This window comes from Galleria mellonella, unplaced genomic scaffold (genome assembly GCF_026898425.1).
Source record: "Galleria mellonella isolate WM207_F2 unplaced genomic scaffold, CSIRO_AGI_GalMel_v1 utg33, whole genome shotgun sequence".
NCBI lineage: Eukaryota > Metazoa > Arthropoda > Insecta > Lepidoptera > Pyralidae > Galleria > Galleria mellonella.
Window position 1 is genome coordinate 10695270 of NW_026442079.1, and position 15162 is coordinate 10710431.

General features: G+C 33.8%; 1 protein-coding gene across 4 annotated transcripts in view; it reads right to left on the reverse strand.

Moving 5' to 3' along the window:
• The window catches only part of LOC113518471 (kalirin), a 271700-nt gene that overhangs the window by 194585 nt on the left and 61953 nt on the right, over positions 1–15162 (reverse strand). For all 4 annotated transcript variants that reach the window (XR_008253032.1, XM_052896497.1, XM_052896496.1 and 1 more), the window contains exons 21-25: positions 13219–13484; positions 12328–12495; positions 11600–11726; positions 10519–10730; positions 8458–8590 (exon numbers count right to left, since the gene is read on the reverse strand). Coding sequence is in view for 3 of the 4 variants with exons in the window: in XM_052896497.1 (XP_052752457.1) it covers positions 8458–8590; positions 10519–10730; positions 11600–11726; positions 12328–12495; positions 13219–13484 (906 nt within the window). In the remaining variant the exon portion in view is untranslated. The remainder of the gene's footprint in view (positions 1–8457; positions 8591–10518; positions 10731–11599; positions 11727–12327; positions 12496–13218; positions 13485–15162) is intronic.

Genomic DNA, 15162 nt, shown 5'->3' on the forward strand with positions numbered 1-15162 from the left:
CAGAGTCACCCGATACGGAGTAATGCGTTAACGCTATTTGAATACACGAAACATAGTTAGCAAACAATGATAAACGTTATTGGCCTATAGAATATATTTGGACGGCCTATTCAGTCGCTGTTGCTTGCGTTGCATCCTCTGTTTTAATGTATGATATAATAAATTTATCATTTAATATTTTTTTCGACACATCACTATGAAATATGCAGTGATTGTGTTGCAGCGATAGACGACGTATGTATACTCGTATCCGCCGATGAACTTTTAGTTTTTGTATCTAGTTTATTATTCATAAAATCCCTTTACTTTTTGCTAATAAGTATATTTATAATTTATACGCCAAAGTATTTATTAAAACTATAATTTTTTTTTTTAACATCGTATTTCCAAACATGTATACTATTGTGTAAACATAGGAAAACGATTCGTTTGCTCGCATTATTTATAAAACGCAAAATATGTCATTTCCTTTACAAATGTAAAAAATACTCATATTTCTCCGTAGTATACGAGTCATTCAGTTTTCCAGCGGATCGTGAGCAATGACGTATATTAAATGTCATGAAATATACAACAGCTCGTTCGCATTTCGAGTTTACTGACAGTCATTGATCATAGTAAAACTGCATTTGGATGTGATGTGTCTAACAGGTATAGTCCCTATATATACAGGTCAAAATCTAAAGCAATAATACTATCACAAGTGAAACTATAATATTTAGTAATAGGTCAAAGCAAGATACGTTATATTTTCTATAGTAATCTTCGAGTAATCACAAATGATGATATAATATTTATATTTTATTTATTTATGGCAACAAACAGTCATTCACAAAATATTAATACAAACAAATACATTACAGTTTTACAACAATAGACCTTACAGTGCCAATAACAGTATTTTAAACAAAGAATTATTATTCATGAAGTCCCATGGAAACACGCAAGAAATTTAGTAACAAATCCAGGCAAATACTAATATAAATAAGTATCAAAGATAAAAAAAAAAAGAGGAAGCGCTGAATCAATTCAAACGTACAAGTTTGGTGACATAATAAAATAATAAAAATATATACATTTTTATTATTTCGCCAAAATATGTGGGCAGATAGAAGCAAAATATGCAAACAGTTAAAGCATGATATATTTAGAAAAATATGATGCAGAATTAATTTTAGCAAAAATATATATTACTGGCGATCCGCCCCGGCGTCGGATGGATAGTTTGAATTTTCGAAAATAATACATAGGCTGTGTAATCAGTAATAATGTAGCTTTCTATAGGTGGGAGAATTTTTAAAATCTATTGAGTAATTTATGAGTTTATCCATTACAAATAAACAACATAAATAACTGATTTCTGCTATAAGATATAGGATAATATATATTATAGCTCCACCTGTAAGAGATTTTAGTATCCTTTAAGAGAAATCTTCTATCAGTGAAACTGTTTCTTTTTTTAAACAAACATAACCAACATAATATTACGCGCGTTCAATAACACGGTCACAGATAATATAATACTAACACGGTGTCTCCAACTGTCATCTCAAGGAAAAGCTTAATAATTTGACATTTTTCGAGCAAAGTCTGAGAAAATATTTAGTTTCTCTGCTAGAATACTCTCTATAAAGGGTGTTAATGGTTTCTACTTTTACTCTGTATTGATCTGTTTTGAGTTATAACTAGCATACGCCTATTTTAGCTATTGAAATTTTTTGTCTTTTTCTTTTGCATTAAATTCTCAAATTGAAAGACAGTGACAAAACAGTCTAATAATTACTTTCCAGATTTTAGTTTTTATGAGTAAAGTCTCACTGGTGCCCCAGTATATACCGATAGCGCAGGTGGGGTTTATTCAATTACTATTTACTAACTGTGTCCCGTGGCTTTGTTCGGGTGAATCAATAAGTATATAAAGTATCCTATGTACTAAGTCAGGGTATAAACCTAGCCATGTATTGTTCATTCAAATCCGTTCAGTAGGTTTTCCGTGAAAGATTAATAAACGCCCTTCCAAACTACTGTATTAATGATTAATATACAATAATAATATTCTGTTTTATCATAAGACTTATTAATAAAGCCATTGTTAACCTGATTAATATACGTTTTGTTTTTTTTTTAAAAACGCAGAGCACTTAATACGTTTTTCTCTATTTGTGCCATAGATAAAACTATGATAAACATAGACAAAAATAGAGACAAATTAACGTGCTACGAATTCCAGGAAGAAATTTATTAATGAATTTTTAATGAACACATTTTGTAAGAAATACGTTGAGAACAGATAAATGGATACTAGAACGCAGATAACGTTAAGCAATCATAGTTCAAGATATATAGAGACGTAATGATTCAATAAAAGTGAACAGAATTCGTGGGCCCGCAAACCCTATCTTAGACCACATCGTCGTTTCCCATCAGGTGAGATTGTTATCAATCGCGAGACTGTTCAATTGGTAAAAAGAAAAATTAATATAACAATAGAAACAAACACTGGAGATTAAAGAGTTCAAAAAGACAAACCTTCTAATTGGAATGTTCACGACCACTGATATATACAATTGTACACATAAACTCTAAACTTACACTATAATACGGAAAAATCACTTGTCACTATAGAAAAAAAAAACTGTCAAGTTGTTCACAAACCAATTGCACAGAACAATATATGAGATAAGACGACACGACCAACCTTCACTTCATTACAGTAGAAAATACACGATTGTCATGTGATTTTGGGGGTACAACATTTTATCACATCAATGTTTATAGACTATTTTATCTAAAATTAAGAGGGCCCCCATACTAAGAATTGCAGCGTTGACACCAGGCGACGACTTAAATTTTTAATTCTTATTAGAATTATTTAAGATCTATACGTTTAAAGGTACCACGACATAGAACTGCAAGTTTTCAGAGAGGGTTCAAATATGCAGCTTCCAAGATCTGGAATGACCTCCCGCCTCCCATACGAAATTTAAAAACAACTTATACTTTTAAAAAATATGCTAAAAACTATTATTTAAATCTACAAAAAGCATGTAACTCCTTGTGATTGCATAACATTGCTGCTTCGTTGTATAATATAGTGTTGTTGTATTGTTATTGTATTATTGTTGTACATATCTATATGGGTATATCTTGTCAGTTAAGTGTATGTATGTATGTATATGTATGTGTGTGTATGTATGTGTATGGGTGTGTGTGTGTATGTGTATGTATGTATGTGTGTGTATATATATATATATATATATATATATATATATATATATATATATATATATATATATATATATATATATGCGTATGTTTGCTGTCGTCGTTCGTAATGTCACGTATGGGCACCACAGAATATCAGCGCTGTAGCAATTAAATTGCTGCAGCACATGCTGAGTGGTGACCATGTTGGCAATAATAAATGTAAAGTTTTTTTTTTAATTCATAATGTATGTAACTTTTTGTTGTTGTCAATAAATGTTTTCTTTCTTTTCTTTCTTTCTTTCTTTCTAAGATCATGTTGCACAAAAAAGTCGACTTCAGTTATGGTAAAACCAGTTATTGATTTAAAAACTGCTGAACGGATTTTGATAAAACTTCTATGGGATAAATCTGAAAACTTATTCCTTGATATAAAAAAAGAACCTTTGAAATCAATTTATAAATGACGGAGTTATTCATAAAAATACAATCAAATGGAGAACATCCTCCTTTTTTGAAGTCGGTTGAAAATATGTCAAAATTGTGAGTAGTGTATAAATATAAGATAATATTATATTTGTTAAGACGATAGTTTTAAATTAGGAAGGGTAATTTAGATAGGATATTTAAGGGTTTAAGGACATAAGGTTTTTTTATCATATGTAGAGTCGGTTATTAGATGAATACAAGATAAAATATAATGGTGATCTAATCACTATTATAGTCAAATATACCCTCGACCTATTCAAAGTGCACTGTATTAAATAAACTGTGTATATTTTTCTAAATTAAAAAATAATGAAACAGAAATATTATCCTGTACGTAAACGTCATTCTTGCAAGATGTCATTCTGGAGATTGGGTGGGTACATGGATTCCATAAAACTGACAACATGAAAATGACTCATAAACACCTATGACTCTTCTGGAATAAAACTATAAATATATAATAATATTATACGAGTAAAACAAATATTATAATTAAAATGGGCAAAGATAATAAATATAAATACCGTAAGTACATTATTCGTCTGCCTACTCCGATAAATACAAAATATAATAATAATAGCCCACAAAAGTCGGCATTATAACTACATAGCTACTCATATACAATATTTACCAGAGGGAGACTTTGTACAAAAGTCTATTGCTTGGGTACCTCTGTCCCATTCGTGTTTCAACCGTGAAACAGTTGTGTTTGCATGGCTGCGTTTCGGTTTGAAGGGTGGGATATGGCGTGCATTTACTGGGCACAGAGGAATAACACCTGAGTCCTCAGGAATGGCAACGCATGGGTGGTATCATGGGCGAAACAGTATACTCTGTTATGTCCATGGTACTGCTCATGTCTATAGGCGACGGTTACCACTTTCCATCAGGTGGGCTTTCAGTCAACTTGTTTGCTATTCTAAGTTGTATAAAAAAAAATGTATTTTATTCATAATTTTTACAAAATTATATACTTATTATTATACATATATTATCATAATAATACAAACAGGAAAGATTTTTTTTTATTCATTGAAAAATAAAAAATAAATAAAAATAACTCAAAAAAAAATACTTAAACAATTGTAAAAATTCGTTCACGTATAAAAAGCTGAAGAGTACGTTATCAGCGTGTAACACGAGCTGTATATTATTACATTATCACTGTTTAAATAGTCACATTGCAATCCCTAGCGTGGCGGGCCTCTTAACGATTGCCGTCCAACCGAAGTTTTACATCGTAGGCGGCTTTATCTTATCGCAATGAATAATCTCCTAACGTAAGTATTCTGATAATGTCCCTAATGTTTTTCTTTCGCGGAACACTGAAAACTTGGCTGTTTCATTTTAATACATAGATACCAGACGGATATTAGTTGCAGACAATAGTTTTTGAACAACTAGTTGTTGACCGCGACTTTGCTTGCGCGAACCGATTATTTTCCTCCGCCAAGAGAATGGTGAAAGAGATGGATCAAAACCGTTCCTTATGAAAATCTATGGGGGGAAGGGATTGTTAGTAATGCGAACCAGTCCTATTGCTAGCAATATACCCTGTCAGGTCGACCTCCACGTGGTTCCTCCTGGAAACCATCGTGCTGAATTCCAGGTGTATTCATCAGGATGGGCTAACTGACTAGCCGTTTTATCCTCACCTATCATCTCTCATTGATGCTCCGCCAGTGTATACCGTTAGCGCAGTAACCATTCCATTGTCATTCATTAAAAAAAACAGTCTATGGGAAAGGCTTACATTCAGCAGTGGACAGATAATGGCTGATATTTATTATTTATTTATTTATTTATTCTTTATTGCATAATAAAATTTTGTACAGATAGCGAGCTTAATGCCATATGGCATTCTCTACCAGCTAACCATTGGGTAAAAACGTGATATGATGATGATGATTCATTATAATCTAAGTGATTTATTTATTATAAACTAGCGACCCGCCCCGGCTTCGATCGGGTGCATATTACATCACATCACATTAGAAACCATTAAAATTATTAATGTTTCTCTACTATATCATGTATGTATTATACATATAAACCTTTCTCTTGAATCACTCTATCTAATAAAAAAAAACAGCTTCAAAATCCATTGCATAGTTTTAATGATTTTTTTTATGGATGAAAAGAAAAATATGGTAATCCCGCCTGCGCTATCGGGATACGCTGGCGGAGCACCAGTGAAGGGTGATAGATAAGAATGAAAACAGGCCAGTTAGCCCATCATGATAAATTCATCAGGAATTAACCATGATAGTTTCCAGGGAGAACAGCGAGGAGGTCGACATGGTTGGCTATATTGCTAGCAATAGGATTCTCAGTCTCCATTACTAACAATCCCTTTCCCCCAGTTTTAATGATTTAAGCATACATAGGGACGAACAGACAGCGACAGCGACTTTGTTTTATACTATGTAGTGATATACAGTGAATTATTTTACTTTTATGTAGTTATTGTAATAACCTAAGCGCTCCGTATACCTACCGTTACGACTAGTCTTTGGCTATCCCGTAAAAAAAATTATAAGTAAGTATATCTCTAGTAGGTAAAACTCATTTGATCAGTTTAAAATTTCACCATAAATAATAAAAATTGTTAAGTAAACTAAATAATCCGAGAGATGGCGGTAGCAAAAAGTTATATACCACATACTATATTCAACCTGGCCGTGTGGTCCCGGTATAAAACAGGCCACCCCTTCTTTTCCCATTAGTGTCTTAAGAAGCGATTAAAGGAGGGCGAAAAAGAGGCAGCAGCGTCCCTCTTAAAACATCTCTAAAGCCTAACTGCGGTTGCCAATCCGCCTGCCAAACGTGGCAACTACTGGCAAAACGTCTCAAGGAGAGTCTTAGGTTCAGCAGTGGACGGTTAAAGGCTGATATGCTGATGATTATGATACTCACCCTGAAGTATTCCGAATTAAAATGAATCCCTAAATCCATTTCACCGTAAATAACTATATAATAAACGTATCCGAGCAAAATGTGAACGTAAAGACAAACACCTTCCGAGGTTTTACAAGAAAATATCTAATCATACACTTTAGAATTAATAAAATAAAAACTTTTAAAAAAATCACATAAGAAATTTAAAAATTTTTACTATTAAGACTTCTTTTTTACTCTTACATTTTATATATTATTACAAAAAGTTGTGATCTCCGAACGAACACATAATAAACTGGCAAGAGCTAAATAAGAAACCAGCAGCGCAATTAACATAAAGCGATCCAAAAAAAGCAACACTGAATGATCATCAGATCGCGATTGAAAAATGAATATGTACGCGTATCACGTCGCCGGTGTCATTAGACAAGTACATATATACTGTGAGCCTGCTGATTTCAATTCATCCTGCCATATATTAATATAATAAACTGAGGCGAGGCTAACCAGAGTCAAATATTGACTGCCTTTAAAGACTTTACTACCCATTTTGATAAAACAAACACCAGTATTTCATTTGGGATAATAACTCTTCAATAAATTTCTTTCAAATCCTTTCAGCTGTTTTCTCGTGTCGTAATAAATAGACAAATATATATCAAATTTTATAAATTATTTCTTTATTTTAATAATTTACTTTAAGCCCCTTTAAAAACCCGTCAGGTTCGAGTTAAACTCACACGCCCAGGATTACGTACATAAATTTATATGACATAAAAGAACTTTATTACATTCTTCATAAAAAATAGACATCTAATAATTGTTATTGTTATTGATACTACAATACGTAATTACTTATTTTGGGCAAAAACTGTGGTTATAACAAACACTGGTTTGTTTCTGGAGACTTTTTGGATAATTTCTCAAAAACGATGTTAGAAAATTTATAAACTGTAATTATTTGAGATTTTTCGTTTCAGAAACTTAAGAGATAAGATGGGGTGGCTTTTTTGTCACATTTTCATTTATAACTAAAAAACTACAAAGCGTAAAAATAAATAAAAGTCAGTTTTAAAATATACAAATTAAGCCCTTTCAGATGATGCGCCACTTGGAATAGGTCAAGTTTGAAATTTTGAGATCCGATTTTTACCCCCTAACAAAGAAAATAAACCTACACTGCTAGCATTGCAATATCTGCGGGCTAATGATGTGTAAAATTATTCAAATATATATATATATATAAGTAATGGCCAGCAACATGCCTCTTTAAACATCACCAGAACCTAACGGCGGTTGGCAACCCACCTGCCAAGCATTGCAACTACTGGCAAAATCTCCCAATAAAAGGAGGCCTATGTTCAGCAATAGCCAGTTAACGGCTGATAAGATGAAAATGATATATATATATATATATATATATATATATATATATATATATATATATATATATATATATATATATATATATATATTATTAATATGAAAGTGGTTTATTTTCTTTTATATGGAATAACAACGCATGGGCGACACAGTATACTCTGTTATGTCCATGGTACTGCTCATGTCTATAGGCGACGGTTACCACTTTCCATCAGGTGGGCCATCTGCTTGTTTGCCATTCTAAGTTGTATAAAAAAAAAAACCTCTTGGTACCATAATGCCTCGAGCTATTATCATGAAATTTGATATACACGTAGTATGTAGGATGGGAAAGGACACAGGCTACCTTTTCAACCCTATCAATCAACATATCCTGGTCCCAGTAAAAGGAAATTAATAATAATAAATCCCTCGAAGAGTAATATTATTAAAAAAGAGTCTCACAGCCGCCACTAAGGGCGATGGCAAATCTAATGCACTGACCTTGATCTCTCCTTGGCCCTCCGCACAGCACGCTTGAAGATCCTTTAGCAGCAGTTGATATTTGGTGATGCGCTGTACAGGCTTGATTAAGTAAGCCGCTAATGGATGCTCCAATTTCTTTTTACGTTGTACTCTGTATTAAATAATTTTAATCATTTACAATCATTCTCTACAAAAAAAAAAAGAAAAAACAGCGACTTCAATCATGTCTTTACATAATAGTGAGAATATTATTATAAAAATTACATGAGAATATTCAATTCAATTCAAAATAAATCAATATATTACATAAAATTCTTTCATACACACAAAAAATACGAACTAATTAAAAAAACCACTAATTTTAAAAGTTATATTCAAATTCAGTTCTTTTATGGAACTCTACCTTTTTTAAAATTTTTATAGAATATTGTTTTTCGTCATTAATAATTAACAAAAAAAAAAAAATATTAAACAAATTTTTGCACCCAAAATTAAAACAAATTTAGGCATCGACCGATCGATTTAAAACTATATATTATGTAACAAAATTCTAAATAGAATAGTCCAATCTAACTAACTCAAACGACTATCAAAATTCTATTAAAAATCCATATCTTCGAACAGTTTTAATAACATTACAATTGCGCTGCCAAGAAGAAAAAAAAGAATAAGATGACAAAAGAAATAAAATTTCAGAACTTCGAAAGTTCTGAATAATTAAAGATATTATTTGAAAAATAAAATTCTACTCCCATCGCGACCATTTTCTTTATAAAATAAACACTTGAAATAATATTATTTATTTAAAAATAAATATCAATATCGAGTTATAACTAGCAAAGAATGCGTAATTTAAACTGGAAAAGGAATAAATATCCATAATCTTATCTTGCCATTTGTACAAACTTTCTATGAATAATAAATAAATATGTTTACATTTGAACTCCATCTAGTAAAACTTCGCCTCTTCATTTAGTGCTATTTTTAAAAGAAGCGACTCATAATTATAAGCAAGTACACATTCTTGCACAAGGTACTACGCAATAAATCTGCTGTTATCCACAAGAGGGCGTAATAACATAAAGTCATTAAAAAGTTACAAGCATATCCACTGTAAAAATTTATAGTACCTATATTATTTTCTAAAATGACTATTTATGATAAAAATGCTGTGTGAACTATAAAGCTGTAATTATTAAAAAAAAGGGATCAAATTAATTTAGATTACAAGGAAAAAACTATGTAAACTCATTTCAACCTACCTTCATAATATCTATATGATTATCGTATAAGTATCTTTAATATTACATTTATAACTACGATTTCCGACAATATAGCTCTCCATTGATGGAAAGCAGTGATAAAACCCTAAATTAATTCGAGTAAGAAGCTTGCGCCCTCTAGCACGGTAATTAACCGTTCTATATGGTGAATAGTAATGAGTACGATATGGAGTGTTACGCTCACCACGATAACTAGTCGACAAATATTATACGTATTCGCCTATTAGGACTTTAGTCGTGGGCAGTAACGGGGTGTAGGGAAGGGTAAAGAGTATGGCAGCGCAGCGCCCCAAAAAAGCCGAGATCTAAATAGATACTTCATCAATAAAACGCATTACAAAATTCGTAGAATTGATATTTGAAACCTTCGATGACTTTTTTGAACGCCATCAATAATAAAGGGATGTCAAAAATTTGCCAGAATAAGACTGTATGTATTACCGTGTATGTATGTGTAGTATTATAAGTATTACCTTTTTTATACCACTGAGGTAGCAAACAAGCTTACGGCCCACCTGATGGTAAGCGGTTACCGTAACCTATGAACGCCTGCAATACCAAGAGTATTACGCGCATGTTTCCGACCCTAAAGAAACTACTTTAACTCCCTTTCGAAGAACCCCATGCTTTAGTCTCTTGGAAAAACCTCGACGGGGAGCTCATTCCATAACCTGAGCGTTCGTGGGGGAAAACATCTCTGAAACCGCGTTGTAAACAACAATCTAGGCTCTAGAGTTTAAAAATGAACTCCCCATAGATGGCGACTTCAACTACCTTTAACTAGACTAGTGCTTACCTTTCGAAATAGTCGCCAGCGTTTTGCACGACCGCCGCGTTGCTGTCTGGTTTGTTCCGGCAATACGAGACGTACATGTCGAACTCTCGCGCCCACGTTACGAAGCAATGTCCGACGTCCTCGGGCATTGTTTCGTACTTGTCTAATTCACGTAAGAACACGCGTTCGTGGAAGCGGTGAATCTCTTCGATGTTCCCGAAAATTATGTCCTCCTGGTAACCGAACAACACATTACATGTAATATATTCAATGCGGGGGGAAAGGGATTATTAGTAATGGAGACTGAGAATTCCATAGCAATATACCCAACCAGGTTGACCTCCTCGCGGTTCCCCCTGGAAACTATCATGGTTAATTCCTGATGAATTCTTCATGATGGGCTAACTGACCTGTTTTCATTCTCATCTATCACCCTTCACTGGTGCTCCGCCAGCGTATCCCGTTAGCGCAGGCGGGGTTACCATATCATTTTCATCCATCAAAAAAAAAATATTCAATGCTTAAAAAAGAATCCCACTAATCAGACTTTTTTTACATTAATTTATTAATTTGTGATCAGATAGACCAAATCAGCAATTACAGCTATTATTCCTAGGTTCGGATGACGCCCTCTAGTGTCAGTTGCTACATTGCCATCATTAGAAAAACAGCTACTCCTTCATGTAGCTGTTCACGTCTAGGTATAGATAATAATTCTGATTTTCAATTAAATGTCTTATCAAGTTTGTCAAATTGGTAAAACTAGCAAAAATTGCAAAATAATGGTAAAACGAAATTTTGTTGTCTAGGACAATGCCTTATTTAAAGGATATTATCAAGAGTAAGAATCTTAGAATTTCAGAAAGCAGAGCTGAGGGTTCAGAATCGAAAGACTATATAAATATTTCATAAGCAAACAAATCTAACGCTGAATTAAATGCTTTAAAATTCTAGCCACGTATCCACCTTTTATAACAGCCTACATATTTAAAAGTATCGAGACAAATTTTCCATTGTAATTTCACAAACTTTAGCAATTCAACTACTTCAACGTCTGAATTTTTTATAACTAGAGAGCTAATGAGTAAATATAGTTAGTTACCTTGCCCTGCAGAGCTGGAGGCACAGAGCCAGGGTCTGTGCGCATCTCGCGCAAGTAACACGTAATACACGTCTCCAAATCCTTGACGTACGCTCGCTCTGTTTGAAGCAGCTCCGCCATGATGAACCTGTAGAAATCACAATCACTTATCAACAAATGATTACTGGAATGTAATAGTCACAAAAAATTATATAATTTTCAATGAGCCTGATAAAATTACCCCTTAATCTACATCTTTTTTTTTTTATACAACTTAGAATGGCAAACAAGCTGACGACCCACCTGATGGAAAGTGGTAACCGTCGCCTATAGACATGACCAGTACCATGGAAATAACAGAGTATACTGTTTCGCCCATGATACCCCCTATGCGTTGCCATTCCTGAGGACTCAGGACATCTACATCTACACTTTATAGAGATAAATTTCAAATTAAAATGCCCATTACACGATCGTTAACCATCGTCCATTTTCATAACAGATTAACAGTGTTGCCATACTTAATTTGAATATGAAATAAAAAACAAAACTTTCTGATTTTCAAACTTAAAATGTATCTGTTTCCGATTTAACGCATTATTAATAAATACAGAACATGTGGATTGTGACAAAGATTGTTTGGAGATATTTTCATTGGTTTCTGTTAATGATTGTCGCAAATTCGACAGCAGCAGAACATATCACGTGATGGCTAGTATGACGTGTTATAGATGGATAAAGTAACATACTCTTTGCGTCTGGCGCTGCGTCGTTTGTCATCGCCGGCCGCCGTCTGTTGTGGTTCCGCCCGCGTGTCCGCTTCGGCAGACTGCGATGACGCCAGTGACGGAGCTACACTTGAATCACTTTCGGCTTCACTCTCACCACCTTCCATTGAACCGCTAAACTCTGCATATCTGCGGTACGAATATATTAAATTAAAAAGTGTATTTAAATAATAATTTTAAAGTCTGCCCCTTGGTTCATAAACATTCTATATTTCACTTCAACATTAATAAAAGCAATGAAACATATTAAAATGTTTCCTCGTGAAAACTACATTTAATATGATCTAAACAATAGTTGGAATACCAGTAACAGGGGGGAAGGGATTGTTAGTAATGAGGAGTTTAGTCCCCATTGCTATCAATATACCCTATCAGGTCGACCTCCACGCGGTTCCCCCTGGAAACCATCGTGGTTAATTCTCGTGGAATTCTTTACGATGGGCTAACCGACCTGCTTTCATCCTCAGATATCACTTCTCACTGGTGCCCCACCAGCGTATACCGATAGCGCAGGCGGGGTTACCATTCCATTTTCACCCATATAAAAAAAAATACTAATAATAATAATAATAGAAATATCAAAAGGTCTTATCTGTAAAATTAATAATTTTGAATTAATTGAATAATAAAAAAAAATCTTATGATTAATATCACAAACTATCCTCAAGAGACACTTGACAGATAAAGCTATATTACTTCCTACTGTAAGTGTCTTGTCTCCTCTGTCTATCTTAAAACCAGTTTTTAAGTAAAGAGATTAAGTACAGGCTGAGAACCAAGTTAGCATAAGATAACTGCAGTTAATAGTAACTTATTGTAAAATCGAATAAAATTAATTCATTTTCCACTCACCTAGCATCCACAGCAGCTACCCACTCCTTGATCTGAACTGCGTGTGGATGCCCCTTCTCCACAAGACCATCAGCTAGCTGTGCTAGCAATCGCACTCGTTCCCGGCTCTCCCGCGCCACCCCTGCCGCCGCCGCAGCAGCGGCTGCCCCACATCGCTCCTGAGTCTCTCTAATCCATTCCACGGCGGCGCGGGCAGATCGTTCGAAAAGTGCAAACTGTTGGCACTGCTCAAGCCGCTTCTTACGGACGGTCCAGTGTTCCAGTACCTTTTAAAATCAATTAAAAACATTAATAAAGCTAAATTACTGTGAGTAAATTAAGAGAGAGGTGATCATAGGCAATCAAGTGTAATAATTATAATTTCTTTTTTAATTTAACTTTAAATTAAAATAATTTAATATCCTCAAAATATTCGAAATATCTTATTTTGCATATTTGTCGTAAATGGTATTTTTTTTTATTTTTGTAAATTTATTTGTTACTGTTACTACATAACAAAAAATATTAATATATTTGTTTTAGAACCAGATATCCACTCTCTATCTCACTATTTTATTTTCACACAGAATACGTATCACTATTATTTTGAAGTCTCGTCAAACTTGCTATACAGACATTAAGACCTCATAAAACCATTATTTTCTCTTATACAATAAATAAAAAAAAAAAAATAGTATCCACCGGCTGTACAAGAACCATGACAAAGCTCTTGAGCATTGTCACGGCGAGCGCGCAGATACGCAAGAGGCATGATGTGCCGAGCCGCCAAATGACATGCAGACCCATGCTACCGCGCAGATACCATCGGAGCCCGTAACAAAAGCCTTATTGTTCCTGACGGCCGCACGGCCCTCTCTGACACTGACACTGACAATGGGTAAATAATAACCGAGCACAACTCACATTCCGTAACACATACTCGACATTATTTTAAGGCCAAAACAAACAAACACCTATTGAATAGTTGAGCAATGTTTGTTTGTTGTTTTGTTGTTGCCTAGAAAGATCATCGTTGTGTACACAAGATGTTATCTGATATACGTTCAATTCATGAGCTAATATCCGCCCTACACATAACAATGATGTTTAAAAATAAACCCCTTTTGTATTCACAAATTCACACAATTACAAATGCTCTGATTTAACGTTAGATAAGCATTTGTAATGTCTAATTATGTCATCAAATAATAACTCTAAATATATATAGCGATCAAAAGGTTACACACGACACATTACGTGTACATTTTATACATGATTATCGAAGAAATATAAAAAAAAAAATGCAATATCAGGATGCAATAAAGCACAATATAGGTCATGATTAGGTCATGATTATAATTATTAATAAGTTTTTGGTTTTGAATTATTGGGTAATGTTTAACAATTATGAAATAGCCAGAAGCCAGAGGGAGACTGTACAAAAGTCGATTGCTTGGGTACCTCTGTCGTGTTTCTACCGTGAAACAGTTGTGTTTGTATGGCTGTGTTTCGGTTTGAAGGGTGGGATATGGCGTGAATTTACAGGGTACAGAGGAATAACACTAAAGTCCTCAGGAATGGCAACACATGCGGGGTATCATGGGCGAAACAGTATACTCTGTTATATCCATGGTACTGCTCGTGTCTATAGGTGACGGTTGCCACTTTCCATCAGGTGGGCCGTCAGCTTGTTTGCCATTCTAAGACGTATAAAAAGAAATATTCGTTTTACATTGTTATGATATCTCAAGCAAAAGAAAATTTCAAAATCTAATCCTATAAACTTCTCTTGCTTTAGCCACATTCATATCACGAATCGTGTTGACATAAAAATATATAATTAATTAACCTTGTTTTGCATATGCAGTTTATTATTTATATCAATTCTTGTTGTACGTTATAATGCCACAATTACATGTAGGCAAGGTTATTTGCTATTTACTATCTAGTTGTAGTTACATGCAA